Source organism: Oryctolagus cuniculus, chromosome 9 (assembly GCF_051225735.1).
Source record: "Oryctolagus cuniculus isolate XC-2025 breed Fujian yellow rabbit chromosome 9, ASM5122573v1, whole genome shotgun sequence".
Classification (NCBI taxonomy): domain Eukaryota; kingdom Metazoa; phylum Chordata; class Mammalia; order Lagomorpha; family Leporidae; genus Oryctolagus; species Oryctolagus cuniculus.
The window spans coordinates 98,266,798-98,294,761 of NC_142875.1; the positions used below are offsets into that span (position 1 = coordinate 98,266,798).

Here is a 27,964-nt window from a genome sequence, read left to right on the forward strand (position 1 = left end):
TCTGAAACCCCAAAAGCCTGGGAGTGAGATAAACACACACACACACACACCCGCTGCTCCTCACACACACATGTGTGTACACAGTGCACACTCTCAAGAGAAAAACTGCTGCTGCTTGTCCACACTGTGGGTCTGATGAGTGGGTCCCTGTAGGCCGGGACGCTGCCCTGATGTCCCCTCCCCCCCACTCCCTCTTCCACCAAGCCCCACCCCCGCCCCGTCCCACCCCAACCAGCAGAGAATGGAAGAGAGGAGGGAGGAAGTGGCCCGGTCGGCCTCCCTCCAGCCTTGTAGGTTGAGAGCCGAGAGCCGGGGCCTGGAGCAGCTCAGAGAACGTGCATGGGGCAAAGGGGAGCGAGCAGCGGTGTCCACAGTCTCTGAGAGTGTCCACAGGGCTTGGGGGCTGCGTCCAGCTTGTGCCCCAACTGGCCCACCACGGAAACGGGGCTGTGTGGTTGCAAAGGCGGCTGCTTGACCTCAGCAGCTGAGGCTGCCCCCCAGCCAGAGACTCGCTCCTGGGGGACGCCATCGCCACCACTCCGCACTGGAACCCAGCGCGAAGGACGCAGGAGGTTTCAGCCGTCCACAGGAGGCGCACTTCCACAGCGCAGGAGAGCAGTGCTCACCCCCCACCCAGCTCAGCGACCCCACCACCACCACTTGAGTGCGGCAGGGTATCTGAGATGCACAGGGCACGTGTGCTGCTCCCCTCCGCCACCGGGAGGCAGCAGCGAGCACCCTGCCAGCCACACCCTCCTGTCCCCCTAGGCTGTGTCTTGAATGCAGCGCAAGGCTGAAACACTTTTCCTCCAGGCCTTGCTCCTGGGTCTCCCTCCTGCCCCCAGCAGCTCCAAGAAGGCTGAGCACAGGTGCACAGAGCAGTGCAGAGGGACCGTGAAGCCGGGGCGGGGACACCTGCCTGTGCCCAGTGTGTCAGAAGGTGTGCCCTCACAATCTAAGACCCTACACTAAGTCCCCTGCCTCTGGGGCACACCGCTCCATGCACTCTCCCCTCCCAGGACACTGTCCGGAAGCGCTCCACCCTCTCACCTCTCCCACTTCCCTCTGAACACAAGAGCCTGGAACTTATCCAGACCCTGCCTTCCTCCCCCAGGAAGCCCTCCAGAGCCAGACCAGGACTGCAGTGGTCTGCGGGGGCGTGGGCAGAGGAGGGCTGTGTGGAAGGGGAGCAGGGGGGTGAGGAAGACACGGAGCAGGCATGGTAGCAACAGCCGCCTGCTTCTCTCACGGCCCCATGTCGGCCCCTAGAGGAGAGAAGGGGCAGACGGCAAGAACTACAGGGTCCAGAGGGGAAGTCTGGTCAGAGGAGGCTGAACCGGAAGTGAAGATACTCAGGCAGGGGCGCCAATCTGGGGAGGGCCCTCCCCCAGGAGAGACAGGACCTCTGTGCTCCCACCCCAGGACAGTGAGACGGAGCAGCAGCAGGCAGTGGCAGGAGATCCACACACATTTGTTAGCTAAGGCAGGAGGGTGTGACAGCAGTGCCACCCGCTTCAGCACAGGGGGCCGGGGCACGGTCCTGTCCCTGACTCTGAAAACGTCACTGTGTCTCTTGGGTCCTCGGTTTCTCATCCGTGCAGTCAGGGCGGTGGGTTACAAGCAGGATGGCCGGTGGGACTGCCTGGACCGTCAGGAAGGACCTCGAGGTCTACAAGCGGCCATCTGCAGGGGGCGCCCCAGAGCTTGTCTGAGAAGCTGTGCTGGGGAAACGGAGGCAGCGGCTGTCTCCAGGGGCGCAGGGTGGCCCTGACCTAAGTTCCTGGTCCAGGGACCACCCGGCCTCTGGCCACGTCCTACAAGTGAGTCTCCTTCTCCACGGTGACGAGTCCCTCTTTCGCTGGGGACGGCCTGCGGTCCTGGCCAGGGCCGCTGTCCAGACGCAGCTGCTGCGTGGGCTGTGGCAGGCTCGGGTCGGGGGTGATGAGCTGTCGGAGGCGCTGTGGAGAGAAGACGCCAAGATGGAGCCTCAGATATGCAGCCCCTGGGCCCAGCCAGAGCCGGGCACACAGGGCAGCTCAAGACAACGCAAGTAGATAAGCGAACAAGGATTTGAAGAGGAGAGGCATGACATGGTGATTAAGAACGTGGACTGTCGGGGTGCCTGTGCAACCTGAGGCATCCCACTTAACCCTCTGTTCATGTATTCCTCTCCATTTCTTTTCTTTTCTTTTTTTTTTTTTTTTTTTTTTTTTTTTGACAGGCAGAGTGGACAGTGAGAGAGAGAGACAGAGATAAAGGTCTTCCTTTGCCGTTGGTTCACCCTCCAATGGCCACCGCGGCCCGTGCACTGCGGCCGGCGCACCGCGCTGATCCGAAGCCAGGAGCCAGGTACTTATCCTGGTCTCCCATGGGGTGCAGGGCCCAAGGACTTGGGCCACCCTCCACTGCACTCCCTGGCCACAACAGAGGGCTGGCCTGGAAGAGGGGCAACCAGGACAGAATCCGGCGCCCCAACCGGGACTAGAACCTGGTGTGCCGGCGCCACAAGGATTAGCCTAGTGAGCAGCGGCGCCGGCCCTCCATTTCCTCATCTTAAAAAGAGCATATTAGGGGCCAGCATGGTGCTGCAGCTGGTTGAGCTGACCTGGCATCCCAAGAACGCCAGTTCAAGCCCCAGCTGCTCCACTTCTGATCTGGCTCCCTGCTAATGCACCTGGAAAAGTAGAGTGGAAGCCCCTACACCCACATGGGACACCCGGATGGAGTTTCAGGCTCCTGCGTCAGCCTGGTCCAGCCCTGACTGTTGTGGCCATCCGGGGAGTGAGCCAGTGGATGCATGATCTCTCTGTCTCTGTCTCTCCCTCTCTGTAACTCTGCCTTTCAAATAAATAAATAAATCTTTACTTTAAAAAGTATAATAGAACACACCGCATAGAACAGTGCCTGGCCCAGAGTCAGTGATAAATAGATAACCTGTTTTTTATAGCATCAGGACCAACCATCCTGTGCTACGTTAGTGTCTACTGGTTTTTCTCATTATTAGCAGTACCATCTCCATTGCTATTGTTGTCATTGGTACCATCTCCTCCTCCCTTCTTTTTTTTTTTTTTATTAGATTTTATTTATTTGCTTGAAAGGCAGAGTTACAGAGAGGCAGAGGCAGAGAGAGAGAGAGGTCTTCCATCTGCTGGTTCACTCCCCAGATGGCTGTGATGGCCAGGGAGCCAGGAGCTTCTTCCGGGTCTCCCATGCAGGTGCAGGGGCCCAAGACATGGGCCATCTTCTTTTTTTTTTTTTTTTTTTTTTTTTTTGACAGGCAGAGTGGACAGTGAGAGAGAGAGACAGAGAGAGAAAGGTCTTCCTTTGCCGTTGGTTCACCCTCCAATGGCCGCCGCTGCAGCCGGCGCACCGCGCTGATCCTGGCAGGAGCCAGGAGCCAGGTGCTTTTCCTGGTCTCCCATGGGGTGCAGGGCCCAAGCACCTGGGCCATCCTCCACTGCACTCCCTGGCCATAGCAGAGAGCTGGCCTGGAAGAGGGGCAACCGGGACAGAATCCGGCGCCCCAACCGGGACTAGAACCCGGTGTGCCGGCGCCGCAAGGTGGAGGATTAGCCTATTGAGCCACGGCGCCGGCCGACATGGGCCATCTTCTACTGCTTTCCCAGGCCATAGCAGAGAGCTGCATTGGGAATGGAGCAGCCAGGGCTCGAACCGGCGCCCATATGGGATGCCGGCATCACAGGCAGCTGCTTTACCCACTATGCCACAGCACTGGCCCCAATGCCCCAGCGCTGGCCACTCCTCCTCCCTTCTTAAGTGCAGATGTGTTGACAAGGATCATGGCAGCCTTGCTGCAACCATGAGGAAGATAAGCACAATGTTGAAAAGACAGCAGATGGAGGCACAGAAATATAGGAAGAGTTTGGGCCCTAACGGCCTCGTTAGGCAGCCACACCCGATGCCAGCAGCCTCTCTGATCTTTTTTTTTTTTTTTTTTGACAGGCAGAGTGGACAAGTGGACAGTGAGAGAGAGAGAGACAGAGACAAAGGTCTTCCTTTGCCGTTGGTTCACCCTCCAATGGCCACTGCGGCTGGCGCGCTACAGCTGGCACACCGCGCTGATCTGATGGCAGGAGCCAGGTACTTATCCTGGTCTCCTGTGGGGTGCAGGGCCCAAGCACTTGGGCCATCCTCCACTGCACTCCCTGGCCACAGCAGAGAGCTGGCCTGGAAGAGGGGCAACCGGGACAGAATCCGGCGCCCCAACCGGGACTAAAACCCGGTGTGCCGGCGCCGCAAGGCAGAGGATTAGCCTAGTGAGCTGCGGCACCGGCCCTCTCTGATCTTGATAGCAGCAAATAAATAGGTCTCCGGCTTGTACTGCTGTGGCCTGCGCTTTCTCTTACTCGTAGGCCAGAGAGATCTCTGCAGAGGCGCTGTCTTTGGGTCACAGGCTCTGCTCCCTCCAGGGGCTCTCAGCAGGAGGAATCTGTGTGGCGTGCGTTGTGCTAACTGGTGGTCCCCTCTCCAAGAGCGACAACTCTGTGCTTACAGGCTTCCACGTCCGGACGCCCTCACGTGCCTGCTGCTGACTTCATTTCCGCTCAGCCCTTCGGCAGTCAGCCCTGGGTCTGCCCGCCAGGCGACCCGCCGGAGGCCAGCGCAGGGCCAGCAACCCAGGACCCGTGAGAGCCGTGGTGGGTGGGCACCGGGTGTAGCAGTGAGGCTGCCGCTCGGGGCACCAGCACCGGGTTCGCGTCCTCGCTCCACTCCCAGCTCCAGCTTCCCTCTAACGCACTGCCTGGAGGCAGCAGACCCTGCCACCCACACGGGAGACCTGGGTTTGAGTCCTCATCTCCCAGGTTCAGCCTGGCTCAGCCCTGGCTTTTACAGACATATGGAGAGTGAACCGGCAGATGGTAGGGGGAGCTCACTCGCGCTCTCTTTCTCTCCTTTTCAAATAAATACCTGCATTTTTTTTCCCCCAAAGAGACAAGCTTGCAACAGGGAGAACTTTTTTTTTTTTTTTTTTTTTTTTTACAGGAAGAGTGGACAGTGAGAGAGAGAGAGACAGAGAGAAAGGTCTTCCTTTTTGCCGTTGGTTCACCCTCCAATGGCCGCCGCAGCCGGCGCGCTGCGGCCAGCGCACTGCGCTGATCCGATGGCAGGAGCCAGGAGCCAGGTGCTTTTCCTGGTCTCCCATGGGGTGCAGGGCCCAAGCACCTGGGCCATCCTCCACTGCACTCCCTGGCCACAGCAGAGAGCTGGCCTGGAAGAGGGGCAACCGGGACAGAATCCGGCGCCCCAACCGGGACTAGAACCCGGTGTGCCGGCGCCGCTAGGTGGAGGATTAGCCTAGTGAGCCGCGGCGCCGGCAGGGAGAACTTTTTATAAAAAATCTGAAAATGAAGCCATTGGACCAGTCTTCAAAAATCTTTAAGAGTCCAAGTGGCAAAAGAGCTGCCCCACACTACGAGTGTGCGTGGGCTCCCCGGGCCCACCTCTCGGGGGTCAATCCCTGGCCACCTACCTTCGTGAAGGAACCCTGGGCCTTCAGGAGGGCGATGACGATGCAGAGTGGGACGCAGGCCATGGAGGAGAACGCCAAGAACCAGCCGACGCAGTAGCCCCAGGCGGGATACACGTAGACGTTGTTGTATCGGAGAGGGCTGTACTTGCTCAAGGAGAAGAGGAAAGTGGCCTGGGGAGAGGGGTGCCCAGCGGGTCAGAGGCCACGGGTGCCGCAGGAGCCCCGCACGGAGGACACCAGGGGCCCCCACGCACTCCCACCGGCACTGGGGCACACAGAGATGGAGAGCTGGGACATGGGGCAGCGAAAGGAGGGGAGCAGGAACTGCAACAGACGGTGGCAGTGACGAAACACCGGCTGCGGGGGAGTGGACCAGCCCCGGAAGTCAGCCGCGCCCCCACCCCACGCATCCCCACAAGTCCAGGGCAGCGGCAGCAGGTGGCAGCTGGGTGGGCACATACCAGGCAAAGTCCAGGGGTCAGAAACAGCCAGGAGATCTTCACCAGGGGCCAGGGCCGGTAGCCAATCATGTCCTGGATGTTGTCATAGAAACGATCCGCCCCTGACAGGTGCGGGGAGGGGAGATTGTGAGACCCCAGAGCTCTGCGTCCCCTTCTGCCCCAGCCATGAAGGTGTGGTTCAAGTGGAAGCAGTAAACCGGCCAGGGGAAACCCCCCAGGCCCTGGGGACCCGTGAGGCAGCAGCCCCGATTCAGAGAGCCAGGGAGTTCCACCTGGGTTCCCCAGGGAGGCCCGGCTCACCTTGCCTTTGCTTGCCCTCTCCACGTGTGCCCAGGCTGTAGGCAGAGCCAGGCCGGTCAGAAGGGAGGAGCCACTGCCAGGAGGGTCAGCACCCCAACCCCACACTCACAGCGGACCCCACCCTCAGGAACCCAAGGTTAGAAAGCAGCCGCTGCTGGGCGGGGGGAACACATGGAGGTTTATCAACCATGTGGGGTGTTGGTGGGGGGAGAAGGTAAGAGACAGCTCCAAGGAGAGAGAAAGGCACTGGGGAGGAAGGCTTGGGCTAGCAAAAGAACAGGACCTGGAGCAGTGGAGCCCAGGGGGTATGGTCGGTGACAGCTCCCGCCCCTACTGGCTGCGGCAGGAGACCCAACCTGCCCGAGCCTCCCCTTCCCTGTGGAGGGAGGCTGTGCAGATGGCGCGCGCGCTCGTGTGTGTGTGTGTGTGTGTGTGTGTGGCCACAGCACCAGCCCAGCACATCCAAGCTTCTCCGCCTCGCGGTTCTCAGGCACGACAGTCAAGGACGTCAGCTGTCACCCTCCCAGGCGCTGCCTGCCCTGGCCTGCCCCGTGTCCCAGGTGTGAGGCAGCTACTGTCACACCAGGACGCACAGAGAGCAGCCCCACCCTCCGCCAGGCCCCGGGGGCTCTCCACCCGCCCCCGGACGCCCCTCCCCACTCACCGTACACCCAGCTGATGGAGACCACCTCGAACACGGAGAGGAAGAGCAAGCATATGCCACTGCAAGCGTAGTAATCGAACAGCTGGAAGATGTACATCCCGCCCTGCGGACAGGGCGCGGAGCTGACACCTCGGGCCCTCGGCCAGGCCACAGACACCTGCTTGGGGCGCCACCCTGCCCGGCCGTGCTGGACGGACGTTGCCTTATGTGCCCAGCACCCCACCTTCTGGAAGCTGGCAGCACCTTCCTCTGCCTCTTTTAGTTCGGGGTGTCCCGTTCCCTGCTCCAAGCTGCACTCGGGAGAAGGCCCTCTCTTCCGTCTGCGGTTGGAAAGACGAGCCCGACGCTGCAGGAGCCACCTCATCTCACAGGAGGGAACCCTGCCTGGCCACAAACTTACAGGAAGACAGGGGCCTTCCTGCCAATGGCGTCTGAGCTGCTGGATCCAGCCATGCCTGAAACCCATATCTCTAGACTTATCTGTTACTCAACCCAATCGATTCCCCTCCTGCTTAAGCCACCTTGCGCTTGGTTTGTCACTTCAACCAAAGGAGATCCAAGTGAAGAGATTCTGAATGGTCACAGGGAGGGAGGAAGGGCCGAGGTCACCACCCCCACCCAGCAGAGAGTGTGCCTCCGTGTGCAGCTGCCAGCCCACTCACCTCGGTGACCAGCAGGAGCCCTATCAGGTAGCACACAACTGCGATGGCCAGGATGAGGAGCTCACGCCGCCCGCTCTTGCGCAGCTGCCTGGGGAACATGTCCACGGAGGCTGTCACCAGGCACTCCATGCAGACAAACTGTGGGCCAGGAGGGGCGGGCCAGATGAGAGGGGCACGCACCTGCCCCTCCTCCCTTCACTCACCCTGGTGCCCTGGGGTGCAGGATGGGAGGGCCGTGGGCCACAAAGTGTCCCATCAGAGAGGGCTGCAGGGGAACGATCTGTCCCCAAGGCCAGCGGGCTGTGGGGCTGGGCAGCTGGAGCAGCATGGGGCAACAGCACCCGGCCTCTTCTCAGAGGAGGGGCCCAGGGCCCGCGCCACCCAACCCACCCCAAGCAAAAGCCCTGGGCACCAGAGGGGACCTCCGATTCGTGGGCAGGGGAAGGGGTGTGCGGGAGGCGGTCCCAGCTGCCAGGCCAGGCAGAGGCCGGGAAGGGGTCACGGAGGCAGGGCGGAGCTGGGGGGCCGCACCTGACTGTCCAGCCCGAGGAATATGAGCATGATGAAGAACAGGCAGGACCACAGCTGGGACAAGGGCATCATGGTCACGGCCTTGGGGAACGCGATGAAGGCCAGGCCAGGACCTGCCGGGCACACACAGCACAGTAGGGTGGGCTCGGGGCCTCTCCCAGGCACCGTGTGCGTGCGGGTCCCCACACACGCATGCGCGGGCAGAGGGCTTCCGTCCACTGCTCTGTTCCTTCCGTGCACCCGCCCACGGGGCAGCCTTGGGCCACCCCCGTCCACGCGCCCTGCCCCAGTTCTTGGAACTGCCCAGGGCTCCGGGCGCTCCGCCTCCCGCTCCCGGCAGGCCCCACACAGCACAGCACCCACCTGACTCGGCCACCTCGGAAATGGGCACCCCCTGCTCCTGGGACATGAAGCCCAGGACCGAGAAGACGACGAACCCAGCCACGAAGCTGGTGGCGCTGTTCAGGAAGCAGAGGGCGATGGAGTCCCTGGGGGGGTGCAGACAAGGAGGAGGAAGGAGGGGGGTGAGGAGGACAGGGAGTGAAGGGAGGGGGGAGTGGGGGAAGACCCAGCCCAGAGCCCAGGCACCAGGAGGGGAAGGGGGACAGGCGAGCGAGAAAAGGGTGCAAGAAAGAACTTCAGTCTGGGGAGTGAACCTAGTGTCAGCCCGACAGGGCTCGGGCCTCCCTGCCTGGGCGGAGCTGTGGCACAGCAGGTGCAGCTGCCCCCGGTGACACCAGCATCCCCAGTGAGCACCTGTTCCCATCCCGGCCAGCTCCCTGCTAATGGCCTAGGAACGCAGTGGAAGATGGCCCAAGTGCTTGGGCACCTGCCACCCACGTGAAGATTCTAGAGGGAGTTCCAGGCTCCTGGTTTTGGCCTGGTCCTGCCCCAGCCATTATGGCCTTATGGGGAGTGAACTAGCACACCCCTCTCTCTCTTTTTCTATTACTCTGCCTTTCAGGGGCCCTGCCCTCAGCTCCCAGGGAGGCCCGGGGCCCCCAGCACAGCCGGCGCTCACCGGTAGCAGTTGTTGTGGTACTTGTTGTAGCTGCCCAGGGCCGTCAGGCAGCCCTGGCAGATGGCGAAGGAGAAGAAGATCTGGGTGCCCGCGTCCATCCACACCTACAGGAGACCCCAAGAATGTTGTCGATGGAGAGCGGGAGGGGGCCCCAGGACCTGACCAGGGAGACCAGGGACGCTCAGCTGTCACCCCACCGTGAGCGTCACACTCGGCTTCCCTCTCATGAGTGGGGCCGTCCCTGTTCCCATAGCGACCCTCCCCCAGGCAGGGAACATTTGCAACTGGTAACCCCCCCAACACTGGTGCCCCCTGAATGCCTCCGGCGAGTCTGCACACCACGGGTGTGCCCCGGGGAGCAGGGCACAGCTGAGAGCCGCTTGCTCGCGCTCAGCTAGTACCTGTCTACCGAGGGCACTGGAGGCCACCGTCACCTGGGGCACAGAGGCCACTTCATGAAAACACAAAGAAAGACATCAAGATGTGAGCAGGGGGACAAAAAAAAAATGTGTGTTCCAAGGAGTCCTGGAGGAGATGCAAACAGTCCCATAAATGTGGGAGGCGGTCAACCCAATTCTCAGTAAAAGATAATTAGAGGCCAGCACTGTGGCGTGGCAGGTTAAGCCACAGTCCTCAACACCAGCATCCTCCATTTGGGCACCAGTTGGAGTCCCAGCTGCTCCACTTTCAATCCAGCTCTCTGTTAATGCAGCTGGGGAAGCAGTGGAGGATGGCCCAAGTGTTTGGACCTCTGCCACCCACACGGGAGACCTGGAAGAAACTGCTGGCTCCCTGCTTTGGCCCAGCCCAGCCCCAGCCATTGCAGCCATTTGGGGAGTAAATCAACGGATGGACAATCTCTCTCGGCCTCTGCCTCTGTCTCTCTGTAACTCTCTCAAATCAGTAAGTCAATCTTTAAAAAAAAAAAAAATAGATGCCCATCCCTTATCAGAGCACATGAGCTCAACACCACCCCCTGCTCCCGACTCCCGCCTCCTGCTGATGCAGACCCTGGGGGGCAGCAGCGATGGCTCAAGTAATTGAGTGGGAGACTTGGATTCAGTTCCTGGCTCCCAGATTCAGCCCCAGCCCGGTCCAGTCCCAGACACTGCAGGCAACAAGCAGAAGGGATATCTACCAGGGGCTGGTGCTGTGGCATAGTGGGCTAAGCCTCTGCCTGTGGCGGCGCCGGCATCCCATATGGGCTCCGGTTCACATCCCGGCTGCTCCTCTTCCTATCCTGCTCCCTGCTATGGCCTGGGAAAGCAGTGGAAGAGACCCAAGTGCTTGGGCCCCTGCACCCACGTGAGAGACCTGGAGGAAACTCCTGGCTCCTGGTTTCAGATTGGTCCAGTTCTGGCTGTTGCAGCCATTTGGGGAGTGAAGCAGCAGTCAGAAGACCTCTCCCTCTCTCTCTCTCTCTCTCTCTCTCTCTATCACTCCCTTTCTGCGTCTATAACTCTGGCTCTCAAATAAATAAATAAATAAAATCTTTTAGGAAAAAAAAGACTATATATCTGTCTTTTATCCATCTCCCTCTCTACTTCTCAGATAAACACACACACATGATACACATCGCCTAGAAAGACAATTTGGATGGAAATATACTAAACGCCAACAGAGACTATGTCCCAGTGGTGGGATTACATGAGATTTTTAGCTCCTTTTCCTTAGCGTCCTCTCGCACGTTCCCTGGTTTTCTGCAGTGGGCATCAGGTACTTTAGAACCCCTGAAAGCACAGTGACAGCCCTGGGAAGATGAGGCCTGGGGGTGGGGTGGGGGCGCCACCTGGGGGTCCTTGAGGCGCAGCAAATCCGGCTTCAAGTAATAGACGATGCCCTGGTAGGCTCCAGGAAGCGTCACGCCGCGGATCAGCAGGATGACCAGCATCAGGTAGGGAAACGTGGCTGTGAAATAAACAACCTGGGGGGAGGGGGGAGCCAAGGTCACTGCTTGTGGGGACCCCCGGCCCAGGCAGCACCAGCTGCACTGAGCTCCCTCGGGGCCGCCGGGGGGTGGGCACTGGGGACTTTCCACCTCTGCCTCTGCACATCCCAGCAGGGTGTGAGATAGACGTCAGCAGGGACGGGGGCGCAGAGGGGGGCAGGAGGGGTGCCCATCTCCAGGCGATAGCCTTTCACGGACTGTTTAAAACCCAGAATCTGGTCTCCCTTAATCCCCGACCCTGGCAGCTCCCCCGACATCCCCCGGGCCCACTCTACCCTGGCAAGGGTGGGCCTGCCCCTCACCAGGGGGAGGGATCAGACTTGTTCAAGAATTCGCTGGGAAATTTAGACTGTACTTTTCCAGGCTTATGGCTGGGACAGCAACGGCCGCCTGACAGCCCAGGTCCCGAGCTGGCGAGCTGGCGTGTGCACACACACACAAAGGGTGTTTTCACTCTGCCCCAGGCGAGCCGGCTCCTGGCCCCAGGTGGCCACCTTTCTCTGCTATTATTACCACAATGGCCACTTTTATCATGACTGTGACTGCTATGATTGCAACAATCCACAGGCCCGGGTTAATCAGAGAATCCAGGGCTCTGTTCAGTCCTGGCTTTTAATAAAGCACAAGGCGAGGGTGGGAAACACTCTGCCACCTGAGGCTTCCCTAACAAGCCCACCAGTGTTCCCTCCTGGCTCGAACGTTGCGCTCTGATGGGAAATTCGCCATGTCAAAGACAGTTCTGTTTGCTGCTTTGTCCCGCAAACGGCCTTCGTGCGCTGTTAGATGCTTTAAGCTAGTCCACAGACACACAGGCAAGGTCCTGCGTACGACAGAAACCAGAAGCAGCGCGGCAGAAGTCCACAGCATTAGCAGGTCACCCTGATGGCGCACTCCAGCACCAGGACGTCCGTATTTCCTGTTTTGCTTTGAGTATCACTCATGCAAACAGGTCTCTCAAAGCCTTATGGAAACCCACAGTCTTCCATTGTATGGAGCCAAGCCCGGCCTTCCGGTTCTCACTACACCTTTCCCCACCTTTGCAGGGGCACTCCCCCCAGGCAATCCCAGAGAGCTCCCCAGGGGCCAGCGCTCCTCACCTTGCCCGTGTACTTGACGCCCTTCCAGATGCAGAAGTAGCAGACGATCCAGGCGAGCAGGAGGCACAGGGCCAGCTCCCAGCGCAGGGCGCCCAGGTCATGGATGCCCGCCGTGATGCCCAGCACCCGTCTCCTGACGGATGGGGCAGAGTTGAGCACTGGGGCGAGGCGACGGGCACAACCCGCCTTGTCTTCTAGCCTCCCGACCCTTGGCTGCCCCTCCGAGCTCCAGTCGCAGCTCTTCCCCACCCCACCCCGCTCCTTCCTCACAGCCCCGTTCCCACCACGTCTGCATGCTCTTGGCTGCCCCACAGGAATCCTGGCTTTCTAACTCACCAGATCCCTCTGCTGTCCAGAGACAAAGACAGAGGTGAGGGTGGAGAGGGAGGCATGAAGGAGCGTACCGGGGACCTCAAAGGACGTGTGGGAAACACCATTTAGGGAAAGTATGGAAGTGGGCAGCAGGTAAGACACCACTTGGGACTCCTGCACCCTATTTTGGAGGGCCTGGATTCAAGCCCTGGCTCTGCTCCTGATTCCAGCTTCCTGCTAAATATAGACCCTGGGAGGCAACGGTGATGGCTCAAGTGTTGGGTAAGTGCACCCAAAGGAGAGACCCCAGTGGAGTTCCTGTCTCCTGGGCATTTGCAGACCGAACCAGCAGATGAGAGACCTCTGTCCGCCTTCCAGATAACTTAAATAAATACAAAATTTTTAGTTATAAAAGTTTTGGTGAAAAAAATTTTGAATAGTGTGCATACAAGGGGTCTTCAAAAGAGTTCGTAGAAAAGGCTTGTTATGAAAAAAGACTATACACACATCAGTTTTTTCAAAATTTTCTGCACCAAAATAAACTTATGTGTTAATTCCATTTTCCATGAAGTTTTGGGGTACCCTTGTGTGGTGTGAGTGTACGGGTGAGGGTGGATGTGAGGGCATGGACGGACATGAGAACATGATTAGGAAGTGCAAGCACAAGTCTAGTGGGCGTGCGTGGGTTTGGGGTGGGTGGACAAGGGTGGTGGGTGCCCGAGTGCCCCTCACCGCTGCGTGGTGGGTGGGGTCGGGGGACGAGTGGGAAGGGAGCAAGTGCTACAAAGTGTTGCACAGCCAACCTTAACCTTGAACCCTGGACATTCAGACTGCACGGCTCAGCCACCCAAAGCCCCCCTGCTTGGGGCCCCCGGCCCACACGTACTCCCAGAACTCCATGACGGGTGAGGTGAAGTTCTCAGTGGAGCTCCCTATGCCGGCTCCCGAGTGGTTCAGAGCGTGCTGGCAGTACTCTGTAGAGGACAAGGCAGGGGGTAGACCAGTGAGGGACAAGACAGGGAGAGCGGCCCCCTGGCCCTGCAGCCTGGTGGTCCCCACCCTCCCTGTCCCTGGGTGTCCTGGACCGGATCTCCTCTCCCACCCCCGCACTCCCCCACACAGCTACTCTAATTCCCAGAGAGCCCGGCCAACTCCAGGCCCAACCCAGACTTCACAGCCCCATGCGCCTCACTTGGCCCTGTGCTCGGCATGAAACGGACGTGGGAGACTCCTCCTCTGCAGGCTGCACAGGGAGCCTCCCCCCCCCCCCTTGGCTACAACTGCTGCACTGTGAATTTCACCCAGGGTAAGTTGTGGCTGGTTCACACATGTGTTTCTACCACTGCACTACGAGCTCCCATCGGCTGGGACCACGTGACTCGCGTTCAGCAGCAGACCTGGCACATAGTAGGTGCCCAGTGAACATTTGTTAAATGCATGAGTGGTGATAACCCCTTGCCATTGGACGCTACAGTCCCACTACATTCCCGCAATCCTAGTGGGCTCACCTAGCGGCCAACCCACACAAGGAACAGCCAACAGAACTGGCACGGAGCCCACCTGGCTTGGCTTTCAGGCCAGTTCTGCCACGTCCTCTGTCGCTATCGGGCCATCACCAGCCAGCACGGCCCAGCCTGGAGGGGGGCGGCTTACCTGTGTTCCAGGAGTTGGTGCAGGTGGTCCAGGGCAGCTCAGAGGTGAAGGAGCTGAACAGGTAGAAGAGAGCCCAGGCGAGGATGATGATGTAGTAGACGTTCAAATAGGACTCAATGACCACGGATGCCAGCCCGATGCCTTCCAGGGTTAGGTGGTAGCAAGAAGACAAATCAGAGGAGTCACATTAGCCAAAAATAACAAGCACAGAGAAACCACAGGCTACGAGGGTTCTGGGGGCTCCACAGAGCAAACTAGCAGGATTACTGTATAGACGTGAAAAGCCATTTTCAGCACACTTGTTCGAAGCGAGAGAGGTGACAGAACAGCTCCCTACACGTTCTTCTTTGGTGACACATCCTTGAATGCACATGCGCAAACTCCAGCAGAGTCTTCACCCAAAACTCCACAAGCGGTTTGCTAGGTCTTGGGATTTCAGCACACTTTGTCAAGTATTTTTTCTATTACTTGTCCTATTACAATCATGTGTTGCTTGTAAAATAAAGGAGACAGGCAGAATACAGGGCTAAGCAGGAGGGATGCAGGGCACCCAGTCTCAGCATAAGAGCCAGAACACAAGGCAGAGAGGATGAGGCAGAAACCCCCAGGCCTGGGGCTCCGGGGTCTGAGCAGCGCCCCACACCACCTCTGACACCAGCGCGGACTCTCAGGGTTGGCGGGGACACACGGTCTCCTGGGGCACACGTGTTCTGCAAAGTGGAATCATGTCACAGTCAAAAAGTGGCAGCTGTCATCCTGTGGGACAGGATCCTAGTGAGAGCCCATCCCGCCCCCACCATCCTGGGAAGCTTCCCAGCTGTTTAATGGAGGCCAATGGACGTTGGAGAACAAGCCCTCGCCGGAGAACGCCCCAGACTTGGGGACTGGGCGCGGGGCGCAGGGTGCTGACACTCACAGGTCCCCAGCAGACTCCTGGCCGACATGCGCAGCACCTGGGGTGAGCCAAGCTTCAGGCTGTTCCAGCACCAAACTGGCCTTGGCTCGAAAGAACCCACGTGAGTGCCACCTGCTCACCACCATCCAGCCCGCTGGTTAGGCCCCTTGCCCAGGGGACAGGAGTCCCCGGATAGCCTAGTCCCTAGGCGCCTACAGGGACTGGCATGAGGGCAGGGGTCTGCTCACCACCTCAAACGCACAAGGAAATGCTTCCCACTGGGCCCCAGGGGATCAGTCCAGTCAACTAAAGAGAGGGGAAGGCACCCCAGCCTGCTCACACATCCCATGTGATCCAAGGAGGCAGAAGCCGGGGCTGTCTCCGGCACAGTCCAGCAGGAGGGCGGAGGAGCAGCCTCCCGCTCAGGGGTGGGCTGAGTGACCTCGTTTGCCTTATCTTCAGATCAGGGGTCGCTGGGGTTTTTGGAGGATTGACAGGAGGCGCATGCTCAGTGCTCACCGGGCCCTGACACACAGTAGGGCTCGAGAGATACCAGAGCGCCCCCCATCATGATCGTCACTAGTGCACAGGGACGCTTCTCAGCACTCAGGGAGAGACAGAATTCAAGTTTGTGTCTAAAATCCATGCACGGTTTTCTCAGCATGAGCGTTCTGCATGGCTTTCTTGAAGACCCTGCAAACTTTGGAGGCCTGCCGGGACCAGGCCACATACCCAGAAATGCATTCCCTGTGAGGTTACTGAACACGAAGTTCATGGGCCCTCCCTTGCAGGGGCCCCCGCCAAAGCCCTGCACCTGATTTGCTACCTGCAATTTTCTATGATTTTTTTTCTTGCTTCCTCCAAGATTTGATAGAGCTGGCGCCACCAGGCCTGATTATGCATTTGGCCCAGGATGAGAGTGGGTGCATGAGTAGGAGGGTGAACAGGTCAGCAAGGCGGGTCGACAGCCCCACGAAGAGGAAGGCCACTCACCCTGGAAGAGAGGGCAGATCTTCTTCCAGGCTGTGACACTCCCCTGGCTCGTGTACTGACCCAGCGCCACCTCCAGGAAGAACACCGGGATGCCACAGCTGAAGAAGAAGATAAAGTAGGGGACGAAGAAGGCTCCTGCAAAAGAGAGGGCAGGGGCTGAACCAACCCTTGCTCCTCCCCTCCCAGCCCACCCAGAGAGCTACCCTCCAGCACCCCCACCCCTCAACTTCCTGTACCTCCCACAGGCCCACATCAGCTAGAGGTGTCAGGCAGGTAAGGGTGGCAGCTTTGTGGCCTGAGCCCTTCATGGGACGGGAAAGAGCTTTGAAGGTCAGAGTGGAAATTAAAGAGTCGGTCCCCAGCACATGCACCGTTTCTTTTCATGGTGAGCTTTGTGGGTATAATCTATGTATTATTTCCAGAAGCCACACCTGTGTTCTGTAGAACTCGTAATGTTTGTGAAATTATCAAATTTATGACATGTTAGAGGACCACAAACCAACACACAGACCTTGGAAGCATGGTTTCCTCTCTAATAATTTCGAGAGGGTTTCCTCTCCCTCACCGGGCTCCCGGCCGAGAAGGCGCTGACCTACAGGTGCCGAAGGCAGGCCAGGCTGAGAGCCACCAGGCAGATTATCCGAGGGCAGAGTGGGAAGGCGGCTCTGAGCGCGGCCATCCAGGCGCGCGCTTCGCCCAGAAATCCAGCCGCGGGTGAGCGCCTCGCTGCTCGCCACAGAGCAGCCTTGGCAATGAGCAGGTACTGACAGTCACCAGCTTCAGCATCCCCCCAGAGCAGCCTCCCACGGGGTAGGGACCATGGGACCCCCATCTTACAGATGAGAAAACTGAGGCCAGTTTAAAGATTGGCAAAAACAGAAGCACACATGAGGAAACTCTGGCACAACCCCCTTGGTCTGGTCCCGAGCCTCTGCTCCTAAACCCAACCTTACGCCCCTGAAGGTGACCCTCTTACTTTGTGGAACAGGTAGGAAGTCCAGAGGGAGAGAAGCCTGCTATGTCCTTCCAGACCCCTTCTAAGCACGTATGTCTCCTACTCCTGCGTTATTTGATAACCATTTACAGTTTACACTGCAGGGCCAGGGCTGGGGCACGGTGGGCTAAGCCGCCACCTGTGCGGCCAGCATCCCATAGCGGAGCACGAGTTTGAGCCCTGGCTAATGTGCCTGAGGAAGCAGCAGAGGACGGCCCAAGTGCTTGGGCCCCTGCCATTCACGTGGGAGACTCAGATGGAGTTCAGGGCTCCTTGCTTCGGCCTGATCCATTCTCGGCCATTTGCAACCATGAGTGAATCAGCAAATGGAAGATCTCGCTCTCACTCTCATTCTGTCTCCTTCTTTCTCTGTAGCTCTGCCTTTCAAATAAATAAATAATCTTTTTAACATTTATATTGTGAACTTCTTTATAGCAATACATATATACCTATATCATCATTTTCCAGAGTGTGTAATATTCCACCATATGCATCTATCCTTAAGTCCCTTGTCACTGGACATTCTGGTGGCTTCATGAGGAACCCTGCCGCGTGAGACCAGCGCCCACATCTTGGTGGTCTGGCTAGCTTACTCCTTAGCACACATTTCCAGTAGAGGACTTGCTGAGGCAGGGGCTGTGTACATTTGGGGGCAGGCCACTACAACCATCTGGAAGTGTAGAGTTCGCTGGCATTACGTGGGTTCTCAGTTTTGCTCAGCCGGCACTGTCACCCACCCCCAGAACACTGCCACCATGCGAACTGCGACTCTGCACGCGTTACACGTGAGCAGCCCCGGCTCTCCTCTCTGCTGGCGTGACTGTCCTTTTCCAGGGACCTCACCTCAGGGGAAGCCTGCAGCATTCGTGCCCCGCGAGGTCACCCGCGCCAGGCCCAGTGCTGTTCCTGCGCTCTGGCCCCACAGCAGCTCCGGCCGCGCATGCATTAGTGGAGCGCTGGCTGCCGCCTTCGGGGAATGCACAGTTTTAAGGTCACTGACGCACATTTCCAAATTGCCCTTCAAAACGCTTGTCCCCCTCTGTACTCTGCACTGGCCTCTGTGCAAGAAAAGGACAAGGGCCTGTGTCTTCTGGAGCCCCGGGAGGCACCACAGCCAGGAGCCCTCCGCAGAGTCCTGGAGCTCCTTCGAACCCCACGTCTGCCTTTCCCACCTGGGCAAGACTGCAGCGTTGGCAAACACTGCCTGGAAGGCCCTGCCTCGTCTGGACAGTGCCCAGGAGAAGGGCCTCCCCCACAGGGCCCATCACAGGAAGTCTGGGGGGCAGGGGCACGAGGCCCACGGACCCCTCCCCACCAGCTTCTGTCCTACCCCCTGGCATGTGAACTGTGTCCCACACAAGACGGGCTGACCTCAGTCCAGGGCCACCCTGACCCGGCAGCAGCAGGCCCGGGCCCTCGGGGGGTTCCAGATCGGGGCAGGGGTGCCCACCCCCAAAGCCCCCTCGTCCTTTGAACCTACCAGAACCCATGCTTTGGGCTCCAGCCTCGTCCACAGTGGCCTCAGTGCATGGCCAGGCTGTGGACACGGGGGTCTATGCAGGCACTGTGATTGGCACTTGTGCCAAGTGTAAAGCCTCCCCCACCCCCTCGGCTCTAAGTCACACCAGAGTCTCCGCGCCAACAAAGGATCTCAGGACGGGCTCTTGTCTAGCGGCTTGAACCACTTCCTGCAGCTGGCCTGCCTTAGCAGCCCCTCTCTGTCAAAGACCTACTGAGACCAACGACCATATAACTGCTTTTTTCTTTTGTCTCTTGTGAACGATTTTTCTCTATAGAACTGTGCTTATTAACAAACAATTTCCCTGCATGTTTTAATAAAGACTGTATTTAGCTGCTCATCAGGGTGTATGATTAGCTTAAGAGGAACCCTATCACCACAAAACAGGGCCCTTGGGTTCATCTGTGATGTCCTGGTCCCTCTTCAGTCTCTTCCCAGGCTGTTGGGAAACTCATCTCCTCGCTTTTCTGCCTTCCTAGATCACCAAAGACCAACAACCCCAGACTGGAATCCCAGACTGCTTCAGCCCTCTTGCGTTAAAGACAAATGAAAGACCCCGGATGGCAGCACAGTCGGCCTCCGTGTCCACGGCTCTGCCTCTGCCTGTTCAGCCCATCACAGGTAGAGAACAGTCCGCCAGCCACTGCCTCTGTGCCGCACACGTCCTCGCCCCCTCAGCAGTACAGGAGCAGGGCCATTTGCACGGCGTTTGTAGGTGCTCCATACTGTCAGTCACACAGAGGATTTCTTTTAAAGGTTTGGTTCCTGACTCCAGATCCTGCTTCCAGTTTGCTGCTAATACGATCTCTAGGCGTCATCTGGTTCCTGCCACCCATGTCAGGACCTGGCTTCTGCCCAGCTGCGGACCACCGCAGGCACTTGGAGAGGGAACCATCAAGTTGGAACGCCCCCTCTGTATCTCAAATCCATTACTCGTTTTTTTTTTCTTTACAACAAGAAACCACTGGCAGGGCAGAGGCAGGGTGGACACTGCTGGAGCCCGAGGCCCCATTCAGGTGGAGCAGTGGGCTGCATGCAGGGTGGTGGGGCCCAGGCAGCCTGGGTGCCAGGAGCCCCTGCCGTCCTCCACCACCGTGGTGCTGGGCAGGTCCTGCTCTGCAGCATGAGGGCTAGCGCCTGCCCTGGCTCCAATAGCCTGTAGGTCCAGGAAACTGTGGCTTGCGATGGACCCACATTCCCAGCCTGGCCCCCTCTGATTGCCTCCCTAATGTCCATGTTGTACTGGTCTCCTGCGTACAGCCACGGCACCACGGCCCTGGCCCACCGAGCAACCTCATTCCCATGTCTTTGTACTCACTGAGGCTGGCAGCTTGTGGATGAACCACAACATAAAGATGATTATTTGGAAGGCAAAGTAACAGAGAGGCAAAGGCCAAGAGAGAGGTCTTCTATCCGCTGGTTCACTCCCCAGATGGATGCAATGGCCAGAGCTGGGTCGATCCGAAGCCAGGAGTCAGGAGCTTCTTCTGAGTCCCCCATGCGGGTGCAGGGGCCCAAGGACTTGGGCCATCTTCTACTGCTTTCCCAGGCACATTAGCAGGGAGCTGGATTAGAAGTGGAACAGCCGGGACTCGAACAGGTGCCCCTATGGGATGCCGGCACTGCAGTCGGTGGTTTTACCCGCTACGCCACAACGCTGGCCCCTGGTGAAGGATTTTCTAAACAGTGTTTATTTCCAAATGGGAGTGTTTCTAATAGTTATCATCTTCCTTTCCACCAGAAGAATAAAAATCATCTCCCCGAAGGCAAATACAAATCTGTTCCGTCGCAGAGAACGACATACTGAGCAATCCTGCCTATATGAAATATTCCAAATGGGTTGATCCAGAGACAGGCGGCAGCTTGGTGGATGCCAAGGCCTGGCGCTGAGGGTGGGCGGAGATTAGGGAATGACGGCTGATGGATACTGAATGGAAATGTTTTAAAATTGATTGTGGCCGGCGCCGCGGCTCACTAGGCTAATCCTCCGCCTTGCGGCGCCGGCACACCGGGTTCTAGTCCCGGTTGGGGTGCCGGATTCTGTCCCGGTTGCCCCTCTTCCAGGCCAGCTCTCTGCTGTGGCCAGGGAGTGCAGTGCAGGATGGCCCGAGTACTTGGGCCCTGCACCCCATGGGAGACCAGGAGAAGTACCTGGCTCCTGCCATCAGATCAGCGCGGTGCTTCGGCCACGGCGGCCATTGGAGGGTGAACCAATGGCAAAAGGAAGACCTTTCTCTGTCTCTCTCTCTCTCACTGTCCACTCTGCCTGTCAAAAAAAAAAAAAAAAAAAGTAAAAAAAAAAATTGATTGTGGTGATAGTTGCCCAATTTGGTGAATATACGAAAATCCATTGAATTTCACACATAAAAAATAATAACAGGCTGGCACTGTGGCATAGTGAGTAAAGTTACCACCTGCAGCTCCAGCATCGCATTTGGATGCTGGTTCAAGTCCCAGCTGTTCCATTTCCAATCTAGATCCCTACTAACGCACCTGGGAAAGCAGCAGAGAATGGTTCAGGTGCTCGGGACCCTGCACCCTTGTGGAAGACCCAAAGAGGGGCCGGTGCTGTGGCTCACTTGGTTAATCCTCTGCCTGCAGCGCCGGCATCCCATATGGGTTTTAGTCCAGGTTGCTCCTCTTCCAGTCCAGCTCTCTGCTGTGGCCCGGGAGGGCAGTGAAGGATGGCTCAAGTGCTTGGGCCCTGCACCCACATGGGAGACCAGGAAGAAACACCTGGCTCCTAGCTTCGGATCGGTGCAGTGCCGGCCATAGCGGCCATTTGGGGAATAACCCAACGGAAGGAAGACCTTTCTCTCTGTCTCACTCTCTCACTGTCTATAACTCTAAGACCCAGAAGAAACTCCTGGCATTGGTGGCTATTTGTGGGATGAACCTGCAGATGAAGGATCTCTTTCTCCCTCTCTCTCTCTCCCCCCTTCTCTCTGCCCCTGCCTCTCTGTAACTCTACCTTTCAAATAAATAAATAAATATTTAAAAAATTAATAACAACTGTATATATGAAATACACGAAATTTGTTCACCTTATATAACTTAAAAATTTTAATTTAAAAATAATGATAATAGGGGCCAGCACCGTGGCTCACTTGGTTAATCCTCTGCCTGCGGTGCCGGCATCCCATATGGGCACTGGGTTTTAGTCCCGGTTGCTCCTCTTCCACTCCAGCTCTCTGCTGTAGCCCGGGAGGGCAGTGGAGGATGGCCCAAGTGCTTGGGCCCTGCACCCACATGGGAGACCAGGAGGAAGCACCTGGCTCCTGGCTTCAGATCGGCGCAGTTCCAGCTGTAGTGGCCATTTGGGGGGTGAGCCAAAGGAAGGAAGACCTTTCTCTCTGTCTCTCTCTCTGTCTATAACTCTACCTGTCAAATAAATAATGATAATAATTATTATCTGACCCCTCCACACCCTGACTCTGCTCATTTTTGCTACCATTGCCAAACAATAATAATAAAAATATGTTTCTTGAGGCCAGCATTGTGGCATAATGGGTTAAGCTGCCACCTTTGATACTAGCATCTCATATGGGTATCGGTTCAAGTCCCAGCTGCTCCACTTCTGATCCGGTTCCCTGCCAATGAGCCTGGGAAAGCAGCAGGGGGTGGCCCAAGTACTTGAGCCCTTGTACCAACATGGGAGACCTGGGAGAAGCTCCTGACTCCTGGCTTTGGCCTGGCCCAGCCTTGGCTGTTTCAGCTATTTGGGGAGTGAACCAGAGGATGGAAGATCTCTCTCTCTCCTCTCTCCTCCCCCCCCCCCCCGTAACTCTGCCTTACAAATAAATAAAATGAATCTTTTAAAACAAAAAAGTATGTTTCTTCAGTCTGCAGACATCATTTCTCAGATAACAGTTCTTCACGGCTGCCATCCCACGCAGGGCACAGGCACCAGCTGTGCTCCCTGCCTGCCCCTGACAGCACTCCTGCCTTTCCACTCCAGCCACTTGGCCTCTGCAAGCAGGCCAGCTGTACCCTCACCCCAGGACCTTTGCACTCGCTGTTCTGGCTGTTGAGAGACTCGCTCCTTCACCTCCCCCAGGTCCCGGCTCACGTATCGCCTTCCTGATCACCCACCTCCCCTGCTTTCCTCTGCTCCACTCGCCACATCTGACCTGCCACATGTGTCACTCATTTGAAATCTGCCCCTCCATCAGAACACAGCGGCCGGAGTGCATTGTGTGCGTCTCTGCAATAGTGTCTGGCACACAGTAGGCCTGAAGTGATATTAGTTGAATGAATCGATTCTATGACCTCACATTTGTATACATTTGGGGGGTGAACCAGAGGACGGAAGATCTCTCTCTTTCTCTCTCTCTCTCTCTCTCTCTCTCTCCCTCTGTCTCTCTTAAAGAACCAGCTTATCAGAAGCTCAGATTCTGGGCTGGGTGTTTTAGCATAGCAGAGATCAAGAGGCCACCTGGGAAGCCTACAGCTAATATCAGAGCGCTGGCTTCAGGCCCAGCTCTGCTCCTGACTCCAGGTTCTTGCTAACGCAACCCCTGGGAGGCAACAGACGACGGCTTTGGTAGCTGAGGCTCTGGCACTCACGTGGGAGACCCAGACTGAGTTCCAGGCGCCTGGCTAGCAGCCTGGCCCTGCCCTTGTGGTCGTGGGTACTTGGGGAGCGAACCAGTGGACGGTGGTGCTTGCTATCTCGCTCTCTGTCTCTGGTTTTCTTTCTGTCCCTCAAATTAAGTAAATGCATGCTTTCAAAATGAAACTGGCCCTGCCCGTTGCCTCATTCAAACTTCGGCACAGCCCTGTTTGCCAACATCCCCGCTTCACAGAGCGGCCCTGAGGCTGGGGGTGGAGCCGGGCCTGCCTCCAACTCCAGCGCCTGCCCCCTCCCGCTCCACTGCGCTGCCCGGGCAGGAGGGGCCCAGCCACCACGCCTACCTCCAAGTGAACTCACCACCTCCATTTTTGTAGCAGAGATAAGGAAACCTCCAGACATTGCCCAACCCAATGATCTCCCCGGCCACTGACAGCACAAACTCCATCTTGTTGGTCCATTGGCCCCGATCCTTCGCCTGGTCCTCGCCTTCCTGCTCCAGTTTCTCGCCCTCCTCGGGGACCCAGGAGACCAGGGGAGGCGCATCCTCGTGGACTGCCAGCTTTGTGTCCATGGCCCCGGGATGGACTGGGAAGCCCCGCGGGGAGGGGCAGAGCCTGGGGGGAGGAGAGGGGTGAGCTGTGACCGCGACACGCGCCCGGCCCTCCTGTCCCCGCCGTAACCTCCGCGGCTGTGACCTGGTGTGTCTCCCCAGAGTCTCCATACTACTCACACCTCAAGTTGCACTCAGCTCCCCTGACTCCCACAGCAAACAGGGAGCCGGTCTCAGCCGATATTTTTGGAAGGTGGATTTATGTATTTATTTATTTATTTGAAAGGCACAGCCAGAGAGAGAAAGGGAGCGACAGAGACAGACAGAGAATCTTCCATTGGCTGGTTCACTCCCCATGTGACTGCTAGGGTTGGACCAAGCTGAAGCCAAGGAGCCTGGAAGTCCACCTGCGTCTCCCACGTGGGTGCAGGGGCCCCAGCACTTGGGCCGTCTTCTGCTGCCTCCCCAGGCCCATTAGCAGGGAGCCGGATGAGATGCGGAGCACCCAGGTCTCAAAGTGGTGCTCTGATGTGGGCCAGCGACATCACAAGCCGCTGCTGACTTTTCAGATGGAAAAATCCAGGCCGCCAGTTGATGAAGAGCACAACTGGGATGAAAAAGCCAGGGTGGAGCCCTTACTTCAAGTCCCCTTTGACCTTCACAGCCAAACACCACTCCAGGGGACCTGTGGCCTCCAGGTCAAGGGGATCGAAGGCTGTTGGGGTGGCCGAGGTGACTGCACAGCACAGCACGCTGCTGGCCAGCTGTGTGCTCACCCCTGTGCTGGGCAATCGACAGACTCAGGGTAAACAGGGCAGCCTGGGAGCTCTCGCATCTGATTGGGCGGGGAGGAGAAGGTGGGGCCTCTGCACAAGGCCACAGGAGCACCAGGCTTGGCCCCAGGGCCAGGCACAGGTCTTCGAGGGAACCCTGGCTCCTCTGCTCTCGGCCACCTCTGTCCTGAGAAAACATGACACTACCACTCCCACCTGCGATGACCAAATGACAGGGCCCCACAAAAGTAGGGCATGCACACCAGGACAGGTCACTGCCCTTGGCCTTGCCTTTGCCCTCCTAAAGGGCTCAAAGCTCCCTGGACCTCCAGAAAAACGACACGGGTCACGGAGTTTCACTCTGTCCCCCCTACCATGTGTTTGTCAGTTGCCAGGCGACAGTGCAGCCCTGTCACGTTGGATGGTATTTGCCTTCCCCCCTCCCCCATGGACAAACAGCTTGAGGCCACCTCTGCCTTGGTGTCCAGGGACTTGCAGGAGGGGTGCCCTGGCTGTGGAGGAAGTCTCCCCAAGGCACCGCCCTCACTTCCGGGGGCCGCTGGGGGGGGAATCAAAGTGACCAAGCCTACCAGGGGCTCCGAGAAACACAAGGATTCCCTGTATGAAGGAAGCGTCTGTGTTTATTTGTTGGTCCTTTCAACCCAGGCAACAGCCCAAGCCCCAGTCAATTAGAGAGGCGTGGGCGGGAGCCCTTGAGGGTGATGGAAATTTTTGAAGGTGACTTGGAGTGCTCAGGTTACCCCAGGAAGGGGGAAAGTGTGTCCGGGTGGAATTCCAGTATGGGGACCTACTTGGGGCTTCTCATGCCAGCTCAGGCTAGGAGGGAAGACCAGGAGAAAGTCACCCAGTGGAGAGCAAAGGCCTTGAACCTCTGATCTAAGGGAGGAGGGAGATGGAGAGGAAGAAAGACAGCTCCAGGGTTGGAGACCCAGCGAGAGGTTTGGGCTCAGGGGAGAAGCTGGAGACACCTGAACCCCAACATGGATGTTGCTACAGAATCAGGACTGGGGCACCCAGAGCAGTGACCCCAGAATCATTGGCAAGCAAATGAATGAACATGGGTGATAGAGCACCAGACAGGAAACTCAAGTTCTAGACCAGACCTAACTCAAAGTTCACAGTAATAATAAATAATTGTAGAACACACATTTCTTCATATGCTGAGATAGAAGGCACAGTCTTTGTGGTAGGTACTGCCTTTAGCTCCACTTTATGCTTGAGCACACGAAGCTCAGAGAGACTAAAGGAACAACACCTGGCACCCAGCAGCGCTCAATAAAACTGTGTGTGAATGGTGAATACACTTACCAAGACAAAAAGGGGCGGAGCTGGGTCTTGCAGTGTGACCTCAGGCAAAGCACAGCTGCTCTGAGCTTCACTTGTCCCTGGAAAAAAAAATGACTCCCGCTCAATAGGGTTATCCGAGGGAGAGAGGAATGGGGTCAAAAAGAAATTCTAGTGTTGTCAAGCCACAGGGGAGCTCGACCCAGGGCAAGAACGGAGCACAGGGTTCCCCATGATGATGATGATAATGATGATGACAGGAGAGGAATAGTCCAGCCCCTGTCTGCAGAGCTGAGGCATGGGGGTGAGGGGGGACCCCATTGCAGCGGAGAGGAAGTGGAGAGAAAGCTGAGGAGAGCCAGAGCAGGGACACAGGGCTCAGGCTGTATCAGAGAGGGAGAAGCAGAGGACAAAACACACGGTGACAAACTGACACTGACATCTTTTTGTAAAGTAAACTAAAAAAGTTAAATGGGAGGGGCATAACTCCTTGGTAACGATGAAAACCCGGAAGGGCAGAAGGAAGCAAGAGCAGACGACTGGGAAAGCTGGCCCCGAGCCATGGGGGCTCAAGGGAAACCGACTTCCCTCGCAGCAAGAGTGACTGGAGCCAGACTCAAGGAAGAAATGTGCTAGGGACGCTGGACACCGAAACGAGCCGTGTGGAGGTAAGGATGGCGCGCACCACCGCCACGGTGGCCGGCTGCGAGGAATCTCGTCACAACGGAGTCATCCACTGTCAAGACAACTTCTGGGGCTCCCCTTCCCCAGGGTCCACCCCAGCACCTTGTCCCCAGGTTTCCCGCTTGCTTTGCTAACCCAAGGCGGGGACTGGGGGACAGAGGATGACCCTCACCATACGTCAGTGCCTTCCAGAAGCAAAGACCTACTGGTCTAGTCTTCCCAAATGAGCGAGTGCAAAGTCAGCTCAGTTTTCAGGAGCCGGGGGTGGGGGGTGGACAGAAGCCTGGTGGGGGGCTAGCAGAGGGGCGTGCAGGGGTTGCTCCCCACGTGCAGGTGCTCCAGCGCAGTCTCCTTCCCTCCCCAGAGTGGCCCACACCCACATACCAACACCCAGTCCCCTCCACACGCAGTGCCATTCCCGTCACGTCCCTTTGCACACACATACCTGTGTGCACGGCACCAAAGCCTGCCTGCCCCTGCGCTCCCTCACGCCCCGTGGGCGGTCCACGCCTCCCCCTCACGGCCCTCCTGAGGCACCTGCTGGCCTGTGCCTCCCCCACCCAAGGCCCAGGCTGCTTCCTTCTTCTGGGAGACACTGGTTCCAGCCAGGCCCCGAGGGGAGGGCAGGAGGTGCACCTTCGGTAGCCGACTGCAGACCTGTGCCTTCAGCACCACCCCGGCTTCTCCACCCCCTCTCGCTTCCCACCTTGCTGGACACCAGCCGTCACCCGCCTCTGCCACTCACTGCAACAGTGGCCTTTCTCGCCACACGGCCTCAGCCCCGACCAGGCAGGGGAGCTATGGGGCGCCCCACTTCCACCAGAGCTTTTCTCCCAGCCCTCACCCCCGTGCCCCCCCACCCCCCCAGGATGGTCCAACCTGAGCTGGCCCCTGGTTCCCTGCTCACCTCCGTCCCAAGTCAGGCTCCGGCGGTCAGCGGAGCCCCGTGCATCAGGTCTCCGGCGAATCCCAGGAAAGTGGCTTCCGGGAGCTGAAAGGGAAGCCGTCCTCCACCTTCACCCCTCCTGCTCCTCCCCGTGTGGAATCTCATCCCAGCTGATCTGGGACTCCAGAGTGTGTGTGTGTGTGTGTGTGTGTGTGTGAATGCACTGGGAAGTGAAGACACAGAAACACCACAAGCAACAGAACGGACTGAGGCCAAAAGTTTGTGAACCAAGATTACAACACCGACCTCAGGAAGCCAAGTCCCCGTGCCGCCCCGGGCTCCTCCCACCCATCCAGACCGGTGTTCCCTCGGGCAAGGGAAAGGGGCTCAGGGACCCACATCCCAGCCCCACCTGCCCTCTTTCTCATCCCTTGTCCCTGGCCGGCGAGCCCCCTCCCAGGGAGGACCCCAGCAAGATGCGGCCCCTCTTACCCGAGCGGGAGGATGCAGCCACCAAGTCCCAGCTGGACACTGAGCTGCGGGAGGGGCTGGCCGCCAGGCCAGAGCAGGGAGGAGGGTGAATCAGACTCTGGAGTTTTCCACCAAGTACCTGCTCTGGGTGCTACCCGTGCGGCTCCAGAATTTCCCAACC

General features: G+C 58.0%; 1 protein-coding gene across 5 annotated transcripts; it reads right to left on the bottom strand.

Moving 5' to 3' along the window:
* Positions 1-1,445: 1,445 nt before the first annotated feature.
* Positions 1,446-27,923, bottom strand: SLC6A12 (solute carrier family 6 member 12). Of its 5 annotated transcripts, XM_070048303.2 has the most exons (17): positions 27,805-27,923; positions 27,334-27,417; positions 25,767-25,843; positions 23,472-23,728; positions 16,029-16,163; positions 14,141-14,281; positions 13,374-13,461; positions 12,176-12,308; positions 10,920-11,054; positions 9,131-9,234; positions 8,473-8,597; positions 8,110-8,222; positions 7,579-7,716; positions 6,917-7,019; positions 5,953-6,053; positions 5,492-5,662; positions 1,456-1,958 (listed from the first exon to the last, which is right to left on the bottom strand). In XM_070048303.2, exons 4-17 carry the CDS (start codon positions 23,683-23,685, stop codon positions 1,815-1,817), a joined length of 1,845 nt encoding a protein of 614 aa, XP_069904404.2. In that variant the 5' UTR covers positions 23,686-23,728; positions 25,767-25,843; positions 27,334-27,417; positions 27,805-27,923; the 3' UTR covers positions 1,456-1,814.
* Positions 27,924-27,964: the final 41 nt, after the last annotated feature.

Excerpts from the sequence above, each read along its gene's own strand:
- SLC6A12 (XM_070048303.2), bottom strand. The coding sequence starts at position 23,685 with ATGGACACAAAGCTGGCAGTCCACGAGGATGCGCCTCCCCTGGTCTCC. Across the intron at positions 16,164-23,471 it reads CTGCTACAAAAATGGAGGTG|GAGCCTTCTTCGTCCCCTAC; the intron begins GTGAGTTCACTT and ends TCTCTTTTGCAG. Across the intron at positions 13,462-14,140 it reads CACCAACTCCTGGAACACAG|AGTACTGCCAGCACGCTCTG; the intron begins GTAAGCCGCCCC and ends TGTCCTCTACAG.